General features: G+C 46.5%; 1 protein-coding gene across 1 annotated transcript; it reads left to right on the top strand.

Annotated features, from left to right (window-relative positions):
* Nucleotides 1-2,753: 2,753 nt before the first annotated feature.
* LOC123039392 (ubiquitin-like) lies at nucleotides 2,754-7,405 on the top strand. The gene is made up of 4 exons (XM_044462586.1): nucleotides 2,754-2,884; nucleotides 3,240-3,450; nucleotides 7,025-7,091; nucleotides 7,358-7,405. The coding sequence occupies exons 1-4, from the start codon at nucleotides 2,782-2,784 to the stop codon at nucleotides 7,403-7,405; spliced, it is 429 nt and encodes a 142-aa protein (XP_044318521.1). The 5' UTR covers nucleotides 2,754-2,781.
* Nucleotides 7,406-16,755: the final 9,350 nt, after the last annotated feature.

Raw genomic sequence — 16,755 nt, 5'->3', positions numbered from 1 at the left:
ACAAAATTAAATGAAAAAGAAATCATAAAACTAAAAAACCCCAAACCTTATAGTACCGGTTGGTGTTACCAACCGGTACTAAAGGGCTCCAGGCCCCCGGAGCTGGCTCGTGCCACGTGGTTTCCCTTTAGCACCGGTTCGTGCAGAACCGGTACTAAAGAGGGGGGGCTTTAGTGACCACACTTTAGTGCCGGTTATGGAACCGGCACTAAAGGGCCTTACGAACCGGTGCTATTGCCTGGTTCTGCACTAGTGCACGATGAATATTTACTTAAAAATATAATTTTTCTTAATTCTTAAACATGCTTTTAACATCTTTGTTAAGAAGGGATAAATAAATAATGCACTAAGGAGTAGTTAATAAAAAGTGTATAAAAAGCTTATGGTCAATTAACGCTGGAAATCAAGAAGCTTTTGGCTCTTCAGGGTTTTGTTCCATTAAAGACAGAGCGTAGTCAAAATAGAGTTGCTCATAGTCTACCTAATATTGATCGAAGTGGGGGTAGCACCGTCTGTTTTGTTGCGCCATGTCCTAGACAACGTAAAGGAGTTTGTATTAGCAGACTATAATACTATTTCTCAGAAATAAAACCCGAGTTTCACCCACAAAAAGAAATAAAAATAAAAGGTGCATAAAATAGATGACTGAATGGGTATATGGAATGTAAGTACATAGTTAGGCCCAAACACACAATGCCATACATTACTAGTTTTCATAGTGGTCATACGACTATCATTCCCTTCTTACCAAAGAAGTCCTAATTCACACCGTTGATTGTTAAATGGGGGTAAACCAAAACTAAACACGTAAATAATATGTCACACTCCCCGCAAAAAGTAATATGTCACACTTTCTTGTGGTGGTCTTCTTAGTTCTATAAAAAAAGGCATATATTAGTCAGTTACCTCAAGAAAGTTCAGTTTCCATATTGTTCCTCCACCACACCCCCTTTGTCTTCCTCGCTCTTCCCCCGTTGCATTCGTCTTCCTCTTATCACCGTCAACCAGCCCTTCGGCACCGACCATCATTGTCCCCCATCACCCGCCGCTGGCTTTGTTGCCTTGGCCATCCCCCTAAATGCCCCTTCTCCAGCATTGATGATCCCTCCCCCTCAGGGACGGATCCAGCATGGGGCATGGGTGAACATACGTAAACCCAATTGCTTTTTGCAAAAAATAAATTATGTAGGTATATACATATTATATGATAGAAACACCAACCTATAGGCCCAATAGGCTCAGTTCAGGAGTAGCTCACTAGCCTGAAAGCAAGCCACGAAACCATCCAGCCCTGCATACACGCATGAAATGAGAGAGGCTCATGTTGTCGCCAGCCTATTTCTTCTTCCCACGGACGAGGTGGCGGCATGACCCTCTGTCAATGGTGAGCCACGACCGGGCGAGGAAGCCATCGGAGCTGGAGCCCCCCATGGTTTCGGCAGAGGATACGGGCAAGCCCCGTGGTGTCGTGCCCACCGCCGGCGGTGGGGGGGACGTAAATGGGATGCTGTAGCACAAAGGGTGGGAATAAATGTCACGGTCGCAGCCACTGAGTCATCGATGTAGGGAGTGAAGCGTACCAGTGCAAAAAAATTGGTTGCAATAACCTCAACCTCTAAACCTAAGGTGAACCCCCATCCAATTTTGAAACTACGGTAGTTGATTTGTTAATTCGATTCATTGTGAAATTCCCAACCGAATGTGTAGCTGCTATTCGATTCAGAGAGAAATAGGTCTAGATGACACTATGGAGTGAGGATCTGCTTGATTTCATTAGCAAAAAAGTTAACAAATGAATTGTCTTTGAATTGTAGGGCTTAGAGCATTCTTTGAATCATCTTTGAATTGTAAGTTGTAGATGACACTCGGTTAAGTTTGCACATTTTTAGCCTATGTATTTCATGGAGGAAGATTTGATGCATATCTCTTAACTTACACACTTCATTACTGATATGCATAGAGATAAGAGGTTTAGCTCTTGAATGATTGCTTGGTTACATTTATTGGGGTGGGGGGGGGGGGGTGTTCTTTTTTCAGTTCAAGGATGATGTTGTCATATCTCACTCTCAAGCTATGACAGAGAGTACGTGTTGTAGTTTATTTTCTTTATTTTGTAATTTCCTTATCTTTGAGATATTGTTGCTATTGTGAAATTTATATTTTGTGTTTGTGTTGCCGTTAACCAATTGGCTTCTTCATTAAGGTGCAATTATTTTTTGAACACCCACAATGTTAAATTCCTAGGTCCGTCACTGCAACCCCTCCCTGGCATCGCATCATACCCAGACCCATTAACGCCGCCTCACCACTATCGGTACTACTGCAGACAGCCGCATCATCCCTGCCATTCTACGTAGTGGTCTTAACATACTCGCATGGATTAATCAAGCCGAAAAACCTTGAAGAATGGCAAAGGCAACAAAACAAAATCAACTGCAAGACCAAAATCACTATATGGCCCTCTGGGCCATTTAGCGTGCAAGGTTTATATGGACAACGTTTACTCCAAAAAAAAGTTATATATGGACAACGCTCACCTAAAAAAAAGTTAATGGACAGCATGCGACTGACCGAAAGCCCAGAACCGCTGCCCTGACCGACCGGGTCGCGAGCTTCTTGGCGGCCACGCCTCCCTTGCTAGGGTTCCGGGGCTCGTCGTAGCGGCCCCGTCACCTCCCTCGGCTCCCTTGCCTATATAAGAACGTCCATCACGCAGCGGTCGATACCAACACCAAGTAGGCAAAGCACAAACCGGCGAGAGGAGAGCGACGAGACGGCAAGATGCAGATCTTCGTGAAGACGCTGACCGGGAAGACCATTACGCTGGAGGTGGAGTCCTCGGACACCATCGACAACGTCAAGGCCAAGATCCAGGACAAGGAAGGTACATATATGAATGTGAACGAATCACTAACTACACCACCTCTTCCCCTCTACTACCCTGCCGGCCGATCGTACGTCTTCGCCGGCGTTGCATCCGTTTGCTTCAAACCTAGCTTTGCATGTTGTTGCTCTTCTTGTTCTTGTTCTTGTTCTTCATAGCTAGCATCCTCCATGTTGTCTCTCTCTCTGAGCTAGATAAAAACTTTTCTGCTTATCCGAGGTTAGATAGCTTTGGATCGGCTGCTTGTTGGTTCCTCTGTGTTAACCTGCCGTAGGATATGCTTCTTGTTTGAAAAATCGATAGATAATCTGCATAGACAAATCTAATTGTGTGAGTTTGTGTTTTGCTGTTGTAGGTATCCCGCCGGACCAGCAGCGCCTCATCTTCGCCGGGAAGCAGCTCGAGGATGGCCGCACTTTGGCGGACTACAACATCCAAAAGGAGTCGACGCTTCACCTGGTGCTGCGCCTCCGTGGCGGCAGCCGAGGTCAATACCCCAAGAATCTCGAGCCCAACCTCCGCATCCTTGCTCAAAAGTACAATGAGAACAAACTAGTCTGCCGCAGGTATGCACCTCATGGATTGTGGCTGTAAGACAATAGGCTTTCGAGGGAACTGGCACAATCCTCTAGGGGTGGCTTATCACATATATATATAATGAGGTGGTATACAACGTTACAATATGCACATGTAAATACAGTCTAACACCCTTCCTCAATCTTAGCCACTTTCTAATGAATCTAGAAGGGTAAGATTGCGCCTGCAAGTCTCAAACTGTGGCAAAGGCAATGGCTTGGTGAAGATGTCAGCAAGTTGATCCTTGGAAGAAATAAACTTGATCTGTAGTTGCTTCTGAGAGACACGTTCACGCACAAAGTGATAGTCAACTTCAATGTGTTTCGTTCGGGCATGGAATACCGGATTTGCAGAAAGGTATGTAGCACCGATGTTATCACACCAAAGAACAGGAGGCTGTGATTGGGGTATACTTAACTCCTGAAGCAAGGACTGTACCCAGATGATTTCTGATGTGGCATTGGCCACAGCCTTATACTCAGCCTCAGTACTGCTATGCGAGACAGTAGCCTGTTTCCGAGCACTCCAGGCAATCAGGTTAGAGCCAAAGATGACAGCATAACCCCCCGTGGATCGCCTGTCATCTGGATTGCCAGCCCAGTCTGCATCAGAATATGCTGAAAGGCAACCAGAGTCAGACGGCCGAATATGCAAACCATGAGCCACCGTGAAACGAATATAGCACAAAATCCGCTTAACAGCAGACCAATGAGTGTCACGAGGTGACTGCAGATACTGGCAGACTCGGTTAACAGCATAGGAAATGTCTGGTCGCGTGATCGTCAAGTACTGGAGTCACCTCGTGACACTCATTGGTCTGCTGTTAACATGTTTTTGGAACTGAACAAAAATTTCAAACACATCAGATTTACGTTTGATAAGATAAAGCCAGGTAAAGCGGCTGTAAGCATCAACAAAACTGATATAGTAATTATGACCACTAACAGAAGTCTGAGCAGGACCCCATACATCTGAAAACACAAGTTCTAAAGGATGTTTCACCTCACGACTGGACTCCGAAAAAGGAAGTTGATGACTCTTCCCCTGCTGACAAGCATCACACATTGCTACATCTTTATTACTAGACACACTAGGAAGCTCATGACGACGCAAAACATGTCGGACAATAGGTGTGGCCGGGTGACCAAGACGAGCATGCCACTGTGACGGAGATACACGAACTCCACTGAAGACGCGAGCGACGCCAGGATGCTCCAGATGATAGAGACCTTGGCAGAGCTGCCCACTAAGAAGAATGTCCCTCGTGCCCCGATCCTTAATAAAAAGATCAAAAGGATGAAATTCACAAAGCACATTATTATCATGAGTGAGTTTAGGAACTGAAAGAAGATTACGTGTCACAGATGGAACTCGAAGAACATTGCAAAGTTGAAGACTCCTATTGGCATGTCTAGTGAGAAGTGATGCTTGACCAATATGAGAGATGTGCATAACTGCTCCATTGGTGGTGTGGATCTTGTCGGAGCCATGGTAGGGTTCACGAGTGTGAAGCTTCCCCATCTCACTAGTCAGGTGCTCTGTCGCCCCAGAGTCCATGTACCAGTGGGGATCAATGGAGTAGGACTGAGTGTGTCCCTGTGGCTTCTGCGGCGGCGAACGATCAGCCATGGCGACCTGACAAGCAAAGTTGTGTGTATCCTTCCCGTCATTGCCGAGACCAAGAAAACCCCGCTGGAAGCGCTTGTGACACTTCGAGGCCCAGTGCCCATCACGACCACAAAGCTGGCACACACGTGGACCGCCAGCCCCTGGTAGCGTCGCAGTAGGAGGAGGGGCCGAGGCGGGTGGTGGTGACTGCCCCGAAGGAGCCCTGGATGAAGCAGAGGAGCGACCACCCTTGGTGGCGGCGTTTGCCGAGAGGGCGCCGTTGCCCCTGGATCGGCGCGTCTCGACTCGTTGCTCAGCAAGCAGGAGGCGTGAAAAGACCTCGTGTGCTGGCATGGGCGTGGAGTTGCCCCTCTCATTGATGATCTCGACTAGGGCGTCATACTCCTCATCAAGACCATTGACAATAAACGAGTTGAACTCGGAGTCGGTGAGGGGCTGTCCAATGGAGGCCAGCGTGTCGGCGAGACTCTTGACTTTGTTATAGAACTCAGTGGCGGTGGAGTCAAGCTTCTGACACTCCCCAAGTTGGCGATGGAGCCCAGATACACGAGCCTGCGACTGTGCCGCAAACGAGCGCTCAAGAATAGTCCATGCCTCGTGGGACGTCTTGGCGAAGACAACAAGCCCAGCAACGGCCGGAGAGAGCGACCCCTGGATGGAGGAGAGGTTCGCCTGATCCTGCCCTGTCCAGACACGGTGAGCCGGATTATAGACCGGACCGTGCACGCTGTCAACCAGCGTAGGAGGGCAAGGGAGAGAGCCGTCGACATAGCCAAGCAGATAGTGACTCCCAAGAAGCGGAAGAACCTGCGCGCGCCAGAAGATGTAATTGTCCGACGACAACTTGATGGTGATGAGATGGCCGAAGTGAAACGGCGGCGGCGGCTGCGATCCCATCGAGGAGACTGGCTGAGGTGAGACCACCGTGGAGACAGTCAGAGGGGCAGCCGGCGCGATGACAGAGGGCGCGATGGCCGCGGTTGACGCCGCGAAGCCTGCCAGCGCAACGTCCTCCGCCACCAGCGGTGCAGTGGCCGAGGACGCGATAGCCGCGGTTGACGGGGCGGCGGCGGTGTGGGCCACAAGCGCCTGCCCGGGCGAAGTAGCAGCCGGCGGGAGCGCGAAGAGGGAGCCGACGCTCCGTGTCCCGAGAGGCGGCATCCAGCGGCCTCGAGAGAAGTGCCGCGAGGGAGGCCGGCAGAAAACCGGTGGCGATGGAGCCGGACGCAGCGGCGGACGTCATAGCAGTCGAGCGACGGCGACGGCGGGCGCGACGGCGGCGGCGGCGGCGGCCGCGGTGGTTTAGGGTTTTTAGGCGGAAGCGGACGTAACCTAGCATGATACCATGTAAGACAATAGGCTTTGGGGGGAACTGGCACAACCCTCTAGGGGTGGCCTATCACATATATATATAATGAGGTGGTATACAACGTTACAATATACACATGTAAATACAGTCTAACAGTGGCCTTTTGCTTTTTCGGAGATATGCTTGTGTAGATAAATCTGTCCTTGTTGTTTAAGGTGTAGATTTGGTTTGCTTGGGTTTGTTGCTGATTTCTATGAACAATGGAATTAATTAGATGGCTGATATGTACTCCCTCCGTTCCAAAATAGATGACTCAACTTTATACTAATGTTAGTACAAAGTTGAGTCATCTATTTTGAAACGGAGGGAGTAGATCATTAATTAACATGTGCATGGTTACTTTATGATCTAGTTTTAACATATTTATGTGTCATGCCAATCTAGTACTCTTTTTGAAGAAAAAAAATGTCAATCTAGTACTCAGGATGATTGTAAATACCTTGCTTTGGACATAGTTGTCGCCAATACTTGAATGGAAGTCATTCGTTGATTAATAGACTTCTCTCAAATAGCCTTTTGTGCTCGTAATTTGTGACATATCTAAGTTATTCTTCATTGCGTTGCAGGTGCTATGCACGCCTACCCCTTAGGGCGACCAACTGCCGCAAGAAGAAGTGTGGCCATAACAATCAGGTGAGAGAACCTTATTTCCCCGTGTTATTGAAGTGCTTTTACCCCTTTACGCAGAGGTTATCATATCACTGTATGTCTTGTTCTTGCCTTCTCTTGAGCAATATGTCCCATTGTATGCTTAGAGTTGTTCTTAGTTACTATATTTAGATTTGTCAAACTATTGTATGAAGTTGTCGTGCAAAATAATTCCATGCAGATGATAACTAGCTGAATTATTTGATTAATTGTTTATTTTTGTTCTGATATTTTTTACCCTTCTCTTTCAGATAAGGGAAAAGAAGAGGTTTATGTCCAAGTTTGGGAGCGATTCTTGAACATTGGAAGTGATGCTGAAGCAACCATATACAGTCATATATAATGGAGTTTAAGTTCTGTCCTAGTTTGAAGTCATGTTAGATTTTGCTAAATCGTCTAGCAGCATATATATTGGAGTCTAGTTTTGTCCAGTCCGGATTTTGAACCTATGTATATGCTATCAAATATCCATATTATACAGAGTTATTTATTTTGGGAGCTCTTTTTAGTAATGTTTGTTTTGAGAGATATTTACAAGCTGCTTGTATTGACACTCTGGTCTTTCAACCCCACCGTCACTTTGAATTTAGTGGGGCACTGTTTACTTATAGCCTCTACGAGTTGCAAGTGAATGGGGCCGGTGCGTGGTGAACGGAAGGGTTCATCAAGCCATTTCTCGCCTTAACCCCTAAACTAAATAGGAAGAGCGGTACTTGACTAATAGGGGGCAATTGCATTGCACCTGACTGTGAGGGACCTCTTGATACCTTATGTTCACTTCCTAACTAGTAGCCCACTATAGGATCTACCAGTCATTTCTTTTTCGGGTTCTCAAAGGCTCCAAAATATTCTTACCTGATGAAAAAAGGAACCCAATTACCCAAGCATGCCCATAGTAGACACCATTGGGGAAAGGAAAAGTGCCCCCAAGAAAGCATCATTCCCTGCATCTTCATTACCAAACACAGAAACACCTACTCGCTACGGTAGCCCTACCCATTAATGTTCGCGGCGAGTTCTGGTTCAAGCCACAAATACGACTCGTGCTTTGCTCGTCGTCTCTTGGTCTCCTTCGTTGTTGACCTCATCAAGCTAAAGAAATCCCAGAACTATCATAGGGATTATATATTTTTTGTTTACTGGAGGGAGCTTGAGATTTTTTGTTAATGGATGGTGGCGCTTCTCATTTGGTCCCAAGCACTGTATATTTATTCTTCAATGCAGAGCGTCGGCAATCTAAGTATTTGCTTACTTGCTGCAATCCATCCAGATCATGGGTGCGAAGAGTGATTGTTGAAGACCAGTGCAACTCATTCCCTGGATAATAAGGGTCCTACACTACAAATTACTGGTGCTACCCTGAACTGCTACATAAGATCACTAAAATTGCAACAAACAGAGTACCATTCTTCTGCTATTCTTGTGTTTTCTTTTTCAGTCAGGTTTTTGTTAGAGAATCAGATATATTTTTTCTGTAGAAAGTTCACACCACACAAGCGCGCGCACAGAGAGAGAGAGAGAGAGTACAAAAAAAAGAGGTTCTTTTCTCTGAGGTGCCTGTGCAAGCACCTGAGTTGTACATGGCCTTATTTGATGTTTTTCCTAGTTTGATGTCCACCTGAGTTGTACATGGCCAAAGAGTGTCAGGCATCACTGAAGTCTTTCTATCCGAGTGACCTGAAGACTTGTTGCACTTGAGGATCGTGAATCCTCCAGCCGGTTAGGTGTCGCGTTCTGAGCATCCAAGAGTCAATGTGGATTGCCGGTGAACGAAGTCTGTGAAGGTTTGGAAGTCTACCTCGAAGACTTACCAGAGTGATTGGGTGGGGACTGGGTGTCCTTAGCTCAAGGGGAATAAGGTGAAGACACGGTCTTCTGAGTTAAATCTCAGCCTCCCTAACTAGACATACAGTTGTCACAGCAACTGGAACTGGTCTACCAAATCCTTGTCTTCGTCAAGCTACCGGTTCTATCCTCTACCTTAATTTACAATTGTCCTCATGAAGTCATTGCTTGCCTGTCTGGTCTGTTTGACTTCACTCTGTGAAGACTATTATCTGTTTAGCTTCGTACTGTCTTTCTTTCTGATCCTGTCTACCTAGTTGCAGTTAGTCTGCGTGCTTTCATTGTGTTGTATGTTTGACTAATGTTTGCCTAGTGTAGTTTTCATTATTTCAACAACTTTTCTCTCTAGAAACAAAAATTATCACGATGTTCGCCATGTAAGCTATCATGTCAAATAACATGATGTTTACATAATAAGCATACTAAAAAGTACAGATGAATGGTCAATGGTCAAAAATATAGTAGGTTGTTCTTCTCATTGAACTAGAATTTTTTAAAGATCCAGCTTTTCGCTGGCTTTTCATTGATAAGAAGGAAGCAGTGGGAAAACAGAAGGTGATTAGTGGATCCAGCGGATCCGAGGGCTTGCCACAGACTGGCAATCCTCAAGCGACAAGAACCTATGGTTTACATTTCATGGTGGTTCCTCGAAGGGGCTCTCAATGCAGGTTGCACCCCACTAGTGCAGAACTGGGCTTTAGCGCCAGTTCGTAACGGCCTTTAGTACCGGTTCGGCAACCAGCACTAAAGAGTGGGGACTAAAGCCCCCCTTTAGTACCGGTTCGTCACGAACCGGTGCTAAAGTGCCACCACGTGGCACGAGCCAGGCCAGGGTCCGTGTAGGGCTTTAGTACCGGTTGGTAACACCAACCGGTACTAAATGTTTGGGGGGTTTTGTTTTTTTTTCCATTAATTTTGTGTTTTCCATTTAATTCTTTTTTGTTTGCTGGTATTTTACGATACTACAAATTGTACACGTTATGCATATATATAAATAGATTTTCCTGTACGTAGAACCACATATATATATATATAAATATATATCATCGAATGTCTCACAACCAACACCATTAATTATTTACACATACACACATGCATGTATACACATATACAATTTCTCCTACATGTTGCCTTGGTGCCTTCGGAGCACGATGACAAGTGGTTCATGGGGGCGGTAGCGGGTAACAGTATTCTCCTTTGGGATCTATGACCTGGTCGAGCAAAAATCCCGCTATTTCCTCTTGAAGTGCTAGTATGCGCTCCGCTGGTAGGAGCTGCTCCCGCACCTCTCTGAACTGTTAAGAAGGAGATCAATATGCATGTGTATTAGTTGTGTGACTAGATATCGATAATGGTGTGAATAGTATTCTGACAAAACGTACCCAGTCCTGTCTTTGAGATCTGCTCCTTCCGGACGTCATCATGCGAATGTTCTCGCAAACGTAGAATGCACATAGATCATTCCCCGACGCCTGCTTCAAGGCCTTTACGAGAATGGAATTGAATCAGATAATGATTAATCAAGCATGATAATTAATTAATGGTATTGAAATAAGAATTAAAGAGATGGTATCTAGCTAGCTAGCTAGCTAGTACTACTTAATTAATTACCTTTGGTCGATACCAAAATAGCTTTTTTGCCCATTTGCCTGGAGTCACCTTGATGAACTTTGCCCAAGCCCTGCCCACCGGCAAAGAAAATTAATAAAGGGGTTATTAAATAGTTCATATCAGGAAATGACGAACTAAATAGGCCGAGATATAGTTAATAATGATTGAAATTACCTGTTGACTATCCCCTTCACGATGGTGTAGTATTTTTCTTCTTTCAGTAGTGAGTCCAGTACTTCAACTGTTCATTTGTCAACTTTAATGTCTAACAAGATCTAGTGGAAACTGCATGCGCACACGTTTGCATGTCTTAATTAAGCGGGCATGTGCATAACACTAATCAACTACCGTAAACCCTATACACTTAATTATTAACATCTAGCTAGCTAGTAAGCAAAAACAAAATTTGTAGTACAAGACAGTATGACTCACAGGAAGTTGTAAGGAAGTAGTATATCTTCACTGGTATTGAGGCGCTTTAAGAACTCCATCATGCTTTCCTCTACACTATCTCGACTAGTTGAAAGATTCCATGTGTACTCATTAATGGTATTTGAGTCAATGAACCCAATGCCATAGTGTCCAGATTTTTTCATTTCATACATCTTCATCCTGCATATAATACCACAGAAAAGAATATATAGTGAGGATAGTTACATGTAATGATTGATCAAAAATTACAGAAAGAAATCACTTACAGACAATAGCAACTGACGATAGATTTGTTGAGTGCGTTTTGATTGTATAGCTGAAATAGTTCTGACTACTCAACGCACAGAGCTTTCTCATGGAAGTAATGCTCCTCCTTGACATTCACCATGAGGGACTCTCGATTAGAAATCTTGGTAATGTTCATGTACCATTAATGCAATTCATACATTCTCGTTGGGAGGTTCTTGACCTTGTCTGGCTCGACCGAAGGTTGGCCCCGAACATATTTCCGTTTTATTTCCTCCTCTCTAAGCGGAGACATGGGCTCAATTTCGAGGAGTTGTCCAACAGAGATCTTGAGCATTTCAGCCTGCATTATATGCTCCTCCGTTATTACCACATCGCCCAGTTGGGGAACTTTAATGGTTTGCCCACAATAATATTGGGCGCGCAGCCTCCTGTCATGTGTTGCTGGCACAAAAAGCGGGGGGATCAATTGCACCGCCTGTTCTCCCAGCTAGGAAACGGTTTTCCTGCATTTTTTGCCCGCTGCTTGTTGGCTCGAGCTCGAGCTCGCTTCCTTCTGTAGTCGTGATTGATGTGACTTCCTGATTTGGCGCTCATAGTCTGAGTCAACAGGCTTGGGAGCTGGTGCTCTAGCCATACGAACGAAGTGGTCAATCTTTTCCTCAGGCACTTTCTCCCTTGGCGGCGGTGCCGGTTTCGGTGCAAAATGGGCGTCCACTTGGGCCTGCACTATGGCTGTGTTTTGCTCCTCGGTCATGTCGTAAGGCCTCTGAGGAAGAGGAGCGAGGCTTGGACCATATTTATATCGCTTGTCTCCGCCTGTACTTCCTGAACTACCTCGACTCGTACCGCTACGCACCATAGCTGCGGCGTGTCTCTTCTGCGATTGCTGAGACGGCGGAGACACCTGACGTGGCTGAATTGGAGCAGGAGAAGTGGCCTAACGTTGTGCCGGACTTGAAGCAGGAGGTGTGGCCTGACATGGTGCCGGACTTGAAACCGGAGAAGTGGCATGACGCTGTGCCGGACTTGAAACCGGAGGAGTTAGCTCACGCGTTCGGGGACTTGGAGGAGGTGGCGGACTTCGAGGAGGAGTCGGCTCACGCGTTCGTGGACTTGGAGGAGCGGGAGTCTGCTGACTCGGTGGCCGACTTCGAGGAGGAGTCGGCAGACGACGCGGTGTTGGTGGACTTCGAAAGATGATGCAATCCTTTCTCCATAGGATGATACGATGTATGGCCTCTCCCAGTGTGCGCTCGTCTTCACCTCCAGGAATGTCAAGCTGTAGCCCCAAATATGGGTCCACCACTTCATCAACCAAGACACGAGCATAGCCCTCTGGAATCGGGGTGCAATGGAAGGTTGCTTCGGGGGTAATTGTAAAAGCAACACCGTCCGCCACCTTCATGGATATGTTCTTCATTTTGGAGTGTAGCTCACAGTTAGTGTTCTCTATGATGTCATCCATAGGGTATGTATCCAGCAGGGTGTTGCCCGGGGCAGAACCAACGCTGCTTCTCGACATGGATGGGACGGTGCTATCCAATGCTGGACGATCATCCGCTTGCTGCTGCCGCTGCTGAGACCCCCTTTCCTGGCTAAGTGAGTCGATCTGCTGGTGCTGTTGCTGGAATTTGAGTGCCAAGTCCGCATGCCTTGCTTCTAGGCCTTGAAGGCGTTCTACGTCCTGCTTCCTCTGATCCTCCTCCAGCTTCCTCTTCTTCTCCTCCTCCATCTTCTTTCTTGCACAGGACCTGTAGTCCTCGTTCCATTCTGAAAAGCCCTCATACCAGGGAATAAGGCCCTTGCCTCATGTTCTTCCCGGGTGTTCAGGATTTCCCAGGGCGCGCATAAGCTCGTCGTTCTCTCTTTTGGGCGTGAACACCCCCGTTCGAGCTTCTTCTATTACGTCAAGTATCTTTTGTTCGGCTCCTTTTAGACTTGCCTTTTGCGAAACTAGGCCTGTCTTCGGGTCCAACGCCCCCATGCCCATAGAACCAAGTTCTGCACCTGGGGGGCCAGCTCCTAGTAACTGGAGTGACCCCTGCATCCTCCATCTCTTGCTCAGACTTATCCCAATTAGGCATTCCACTGCATAGCCACCTGGACCCAGCCTATGGAACTGCGTCTTTTTAGCGGCATTGGCCTTATTTTTTATCGACCGTTCCTTAGATAATTCTGATTCCTTGAATTTCATGAAATCGGCCCAGTGTTCTTTTTGCTTCTCTAGTGTTCTCGTGAATTCTGGAGTCTTCCTTTCTGTAGCGAGGTAGTTGTCCCATACAGTTTTCTTGTGGGTGTTGAATGCAATTGCCATCTTCTTAAGAGCAGCGCCCTTGACTTTCTCCACATCTGCTTCAGTGAAATGATCTGGTAGGGTGAAATGTTCCATCAGAGATTCCCAAAGGACTTTTTTGGCTCTGTCGTCGACCCAAGTAACACCTGGACGTTTAGTCTTTGGCTCTTTCCATTCTTGAATGGAGATCGGGAGTTGGTCCTTCACAAGAACTCCGCACTGATGAGTCCACTTGTTCGCAATGTTCTTAGGCATGAGGGGTTCGCCACTAGGTTTGGTGGATTCGATGTTGTACTTTACACCCTCCTTCAACAATCTGCCCGGGCCTCGCTTTGTCCTGCTGTCTGTAGAAGCAGATTTGCTCGATCCGGAGGGCTGAAAGAAGAAAGATCGATTCGTTAATATATCTTTAATAAAAAACATGTGATGATCACCATGATGCCTGCTTATATAAATATACCTCGCCGGTAGTCTTTGTTATTTGAAGATCAACATTGTCTGTGTCATCATAAACATTGTCTGTTTCATCATAATCATAATCATAGTTCATGACTTCATCAGCTCGGTCGTCGAGATCGAATATCTTTTCATCACCCTCTCCGGTATTGTTCAGATATTGGGAGCCGTCATCTGCTTCATTCAGATCATCTAGCCTATGGGGGCTGCATATGATGTCGAACAATTCCTCTTCTCTCTCTCTGCCGGTATTGTCCGCCATAGCTTTTACTTATCTAATATAGAAGAAATATAAAACAATTTAGTATTCAAATTACAATGCATGGATGCAATCAATAAGGAAAAACTGAATCATATATATAGTACATAATATATGCATCGTCTCGATTAATATGTAATCTCGAATACATCATTGTCTTAATATATATAATCTCGAATACATCGTCTCGAATATTATATATCTAATACATCACTGGCTAGGTACCTAATAAAGATCGAGTACTACAGAAGAATCTAGGCCACTCGCGGTTCCTGGGGCGCGGGCGGTGGACACCCAAAGAGAAGGAACCATCACAGGATCATATCTCCGGTCATCTGCCCAAAGAACCTGCCAAGCATTGGAGAACCTCACATCCATAGCATCCATGTAGCGATGGACGTGCTTGTCCTCCTCCCTGACACGACGACGCACCACCTCCAGCGGTGCCGGCTCCCTCTGCACCGAATGTGGCCCACGCAAACGCCACCAAAGGAGATCAGGGTCGACGACGGGACCCGAGGCCGGGTTCCTCACCAAGCGGCGCGCCCCTCCAGGTAGCACCTCCCAGTGCCAGCCCTGCGGAGCCCAGTCCCGGACATGGGTCCTCTGAAGCAGGACGTCGTCGTGAACGGGGCGACGGTGAGGATGCGGGCCGGGCATATCGTCGAGAACAAATAATATAAGACCGCAAAAAGTAACATTTTTTAAATGATTGGATTGTGATAACTAAAATTATATATATATATATATATATATATATATATATATATATGCAAATTCTAACAATTTGACATTAATCTAATTCATCTAATTAACTAAAACTAATTCTAAAATTTCTAACATTTATGATTATATAACTAACATTTCTATAACATTTCTAATATTTATATAACTAAAAAACAGAAAAATTGCTAACATTTCTATAAATATTTCTATAACTAAAAAACAGGAAAAAAAATTATAACATTTCTATATAACTTACATTTCTAATATTTCTATAACTAAAAAACAGAATAATTTCTAACATTTCTAGAATTAAAAAATAGAAAAAATTCTATAACTAAAATTTATAACAAACAAACTAATGTGTGTGTGTGTGTGTGGACATGGCGGCCGGGGTGAGCTCACCAGCGAGGCGACGACGGGGCGGCGACAACGGGGCGACGGGACGGGGCGGTGACGACGGGGCGACGGGACGGGGCGGCGACGATGGGCCGGGCGGGGCGCGGCGATGGGGACGGGGACGGCCGGGGCGACAACATCGATGGGGGCGGCAACGAGGGGCGGGGACGGCCGGGGCGGCGACAGCGTCGATCGGGGCAGGTGGCTTGATTAATATTGAAGATATGAGTAGTACAAGAGTAGATCTACCACGAGATCGTAGAGGCTAAACCCTAAGAGCTAGCCTATGATGGTATGATTGTAATTGTGATCGGTCTTCTAAGGACCATCCTCTCCGGTTTATATAGACACCGGAGAGGGCTAGGGTTTACATGGAGTCGGTTACAAGGAAGGAAATATGATATCCGGATCGCCAAGTTTGTCTTCCACGCAAAGGAGAGTCCCATCCGGACACGGGTCGAAGTCTTGAGTCTTGTATCTTCACGCTTTGATAGTCCGGACGATGTATATAGTCCGGCTGTCCGGATACCCCCTAATCCAGGACTCCCTCAGTAGCCCCTGAACCAGGCTTCAATGACGATGAGTCCGGCGCGCAGTCTTGTCTTCGGCATTGCAAGGCGGGTTCCTTCTCCGAATACTCCAAGGTTATTTATCGAACACGTAGACCGTGTCCGGATCTGCAAGATGATCTTCTCACACCATCGTAGAGAGAATGATGCTTCAGCTGACAACTTTTAGATGACGTGATATGTCATTACAGCCAGGTCATTATTCGAACTGTTTTTCCCACAACCAGGCACTACGCGTATTGTGGGGCGGTTTCCTTGATACGTCTTGTCAACGCAGAGATCATGTCCTCTTATCACGGGATTCTCATCAATACGGGTATGGGTAATCCAACCGCACCGCTAATCGCGGTGAGTGGGAGGTGAGCGGGTTCCACCAGGCAAGTGGGGAGGCGCAAAAAGCCGTACTTCCTCTTATAAAGAGATAAAGTTTCTTCCTCTTCTCCCATGCTTTCTCCTTCCGCTAACGTATTCCCCTCTGCTCGAGCCCTAACGCCCAAGCCTTCTTCTTTTCTGTCGAAGAGAGGTTTTCCAAAGATGTCCGGATCCAGAGCAGGAGGCAAATGGACGGCCTCTACCGTCCGTGAGAAGGATATCAAGAAGCTCCGGGAAGCCGGGTATCTGGCCAAGAAGATCGGCCACCGCCTCCCACCGGCGGGACAGGTCGTCCCTACTCCGGAGCCCCACGAGAGAGTCGTGTTCCTTCCCTATTTTGTCCGCGGGCTCAGGTTTCCCCTCCACCCATTTGTCCGTGGAGTCATGTATTATTACGGGATTGATTTTCATGATCTTTCCCCCAACTCCTTCCTCAATATC

Source organism: Triticum aestivum, chromosome 2B (genome assembly GCF_018294505.1).
Source record: "Triticum aestivum cultivar Chinese Spring chromosome 2B, IWGSC CS RefSeq v2.1, whole genome shotgun sequence".
Classification (NCBI taxonomy): Eukaryota; Viridiplantae; Streptophyta; class Magnoliopsida; order Poales; family Poaceae; genus Triticum; species Triticum aestivum.
This window is presented reverse-complemented; position numbering and strand designations above follow the sequence as displayed.

Bases quoted from the DNA above. Each gene is read 5' to 3' on its own strand.
- LOC123039392 (XM_044462586.1), top strand. From the start codon at position 2,782: ATGCAGATCTTCGTGAAGACGCTGACCGGGAAGACCATTACGCTGGAG. The intron at 3,451-7,024 runs GTATGCACCTCA...ATTGCGTTGCAG, and splicing joins AACAAACTAGTCTGCCGCAG to GTGCTATGCACGCCTACCCC. The intron at 7,092-7,357 runs GTGAGAGAACCT...CTTCTCTTTCAG, and splicing joins AGTGTGGCCATAACAATCAG to ATAAGGGAAAAGAAGAGGTT.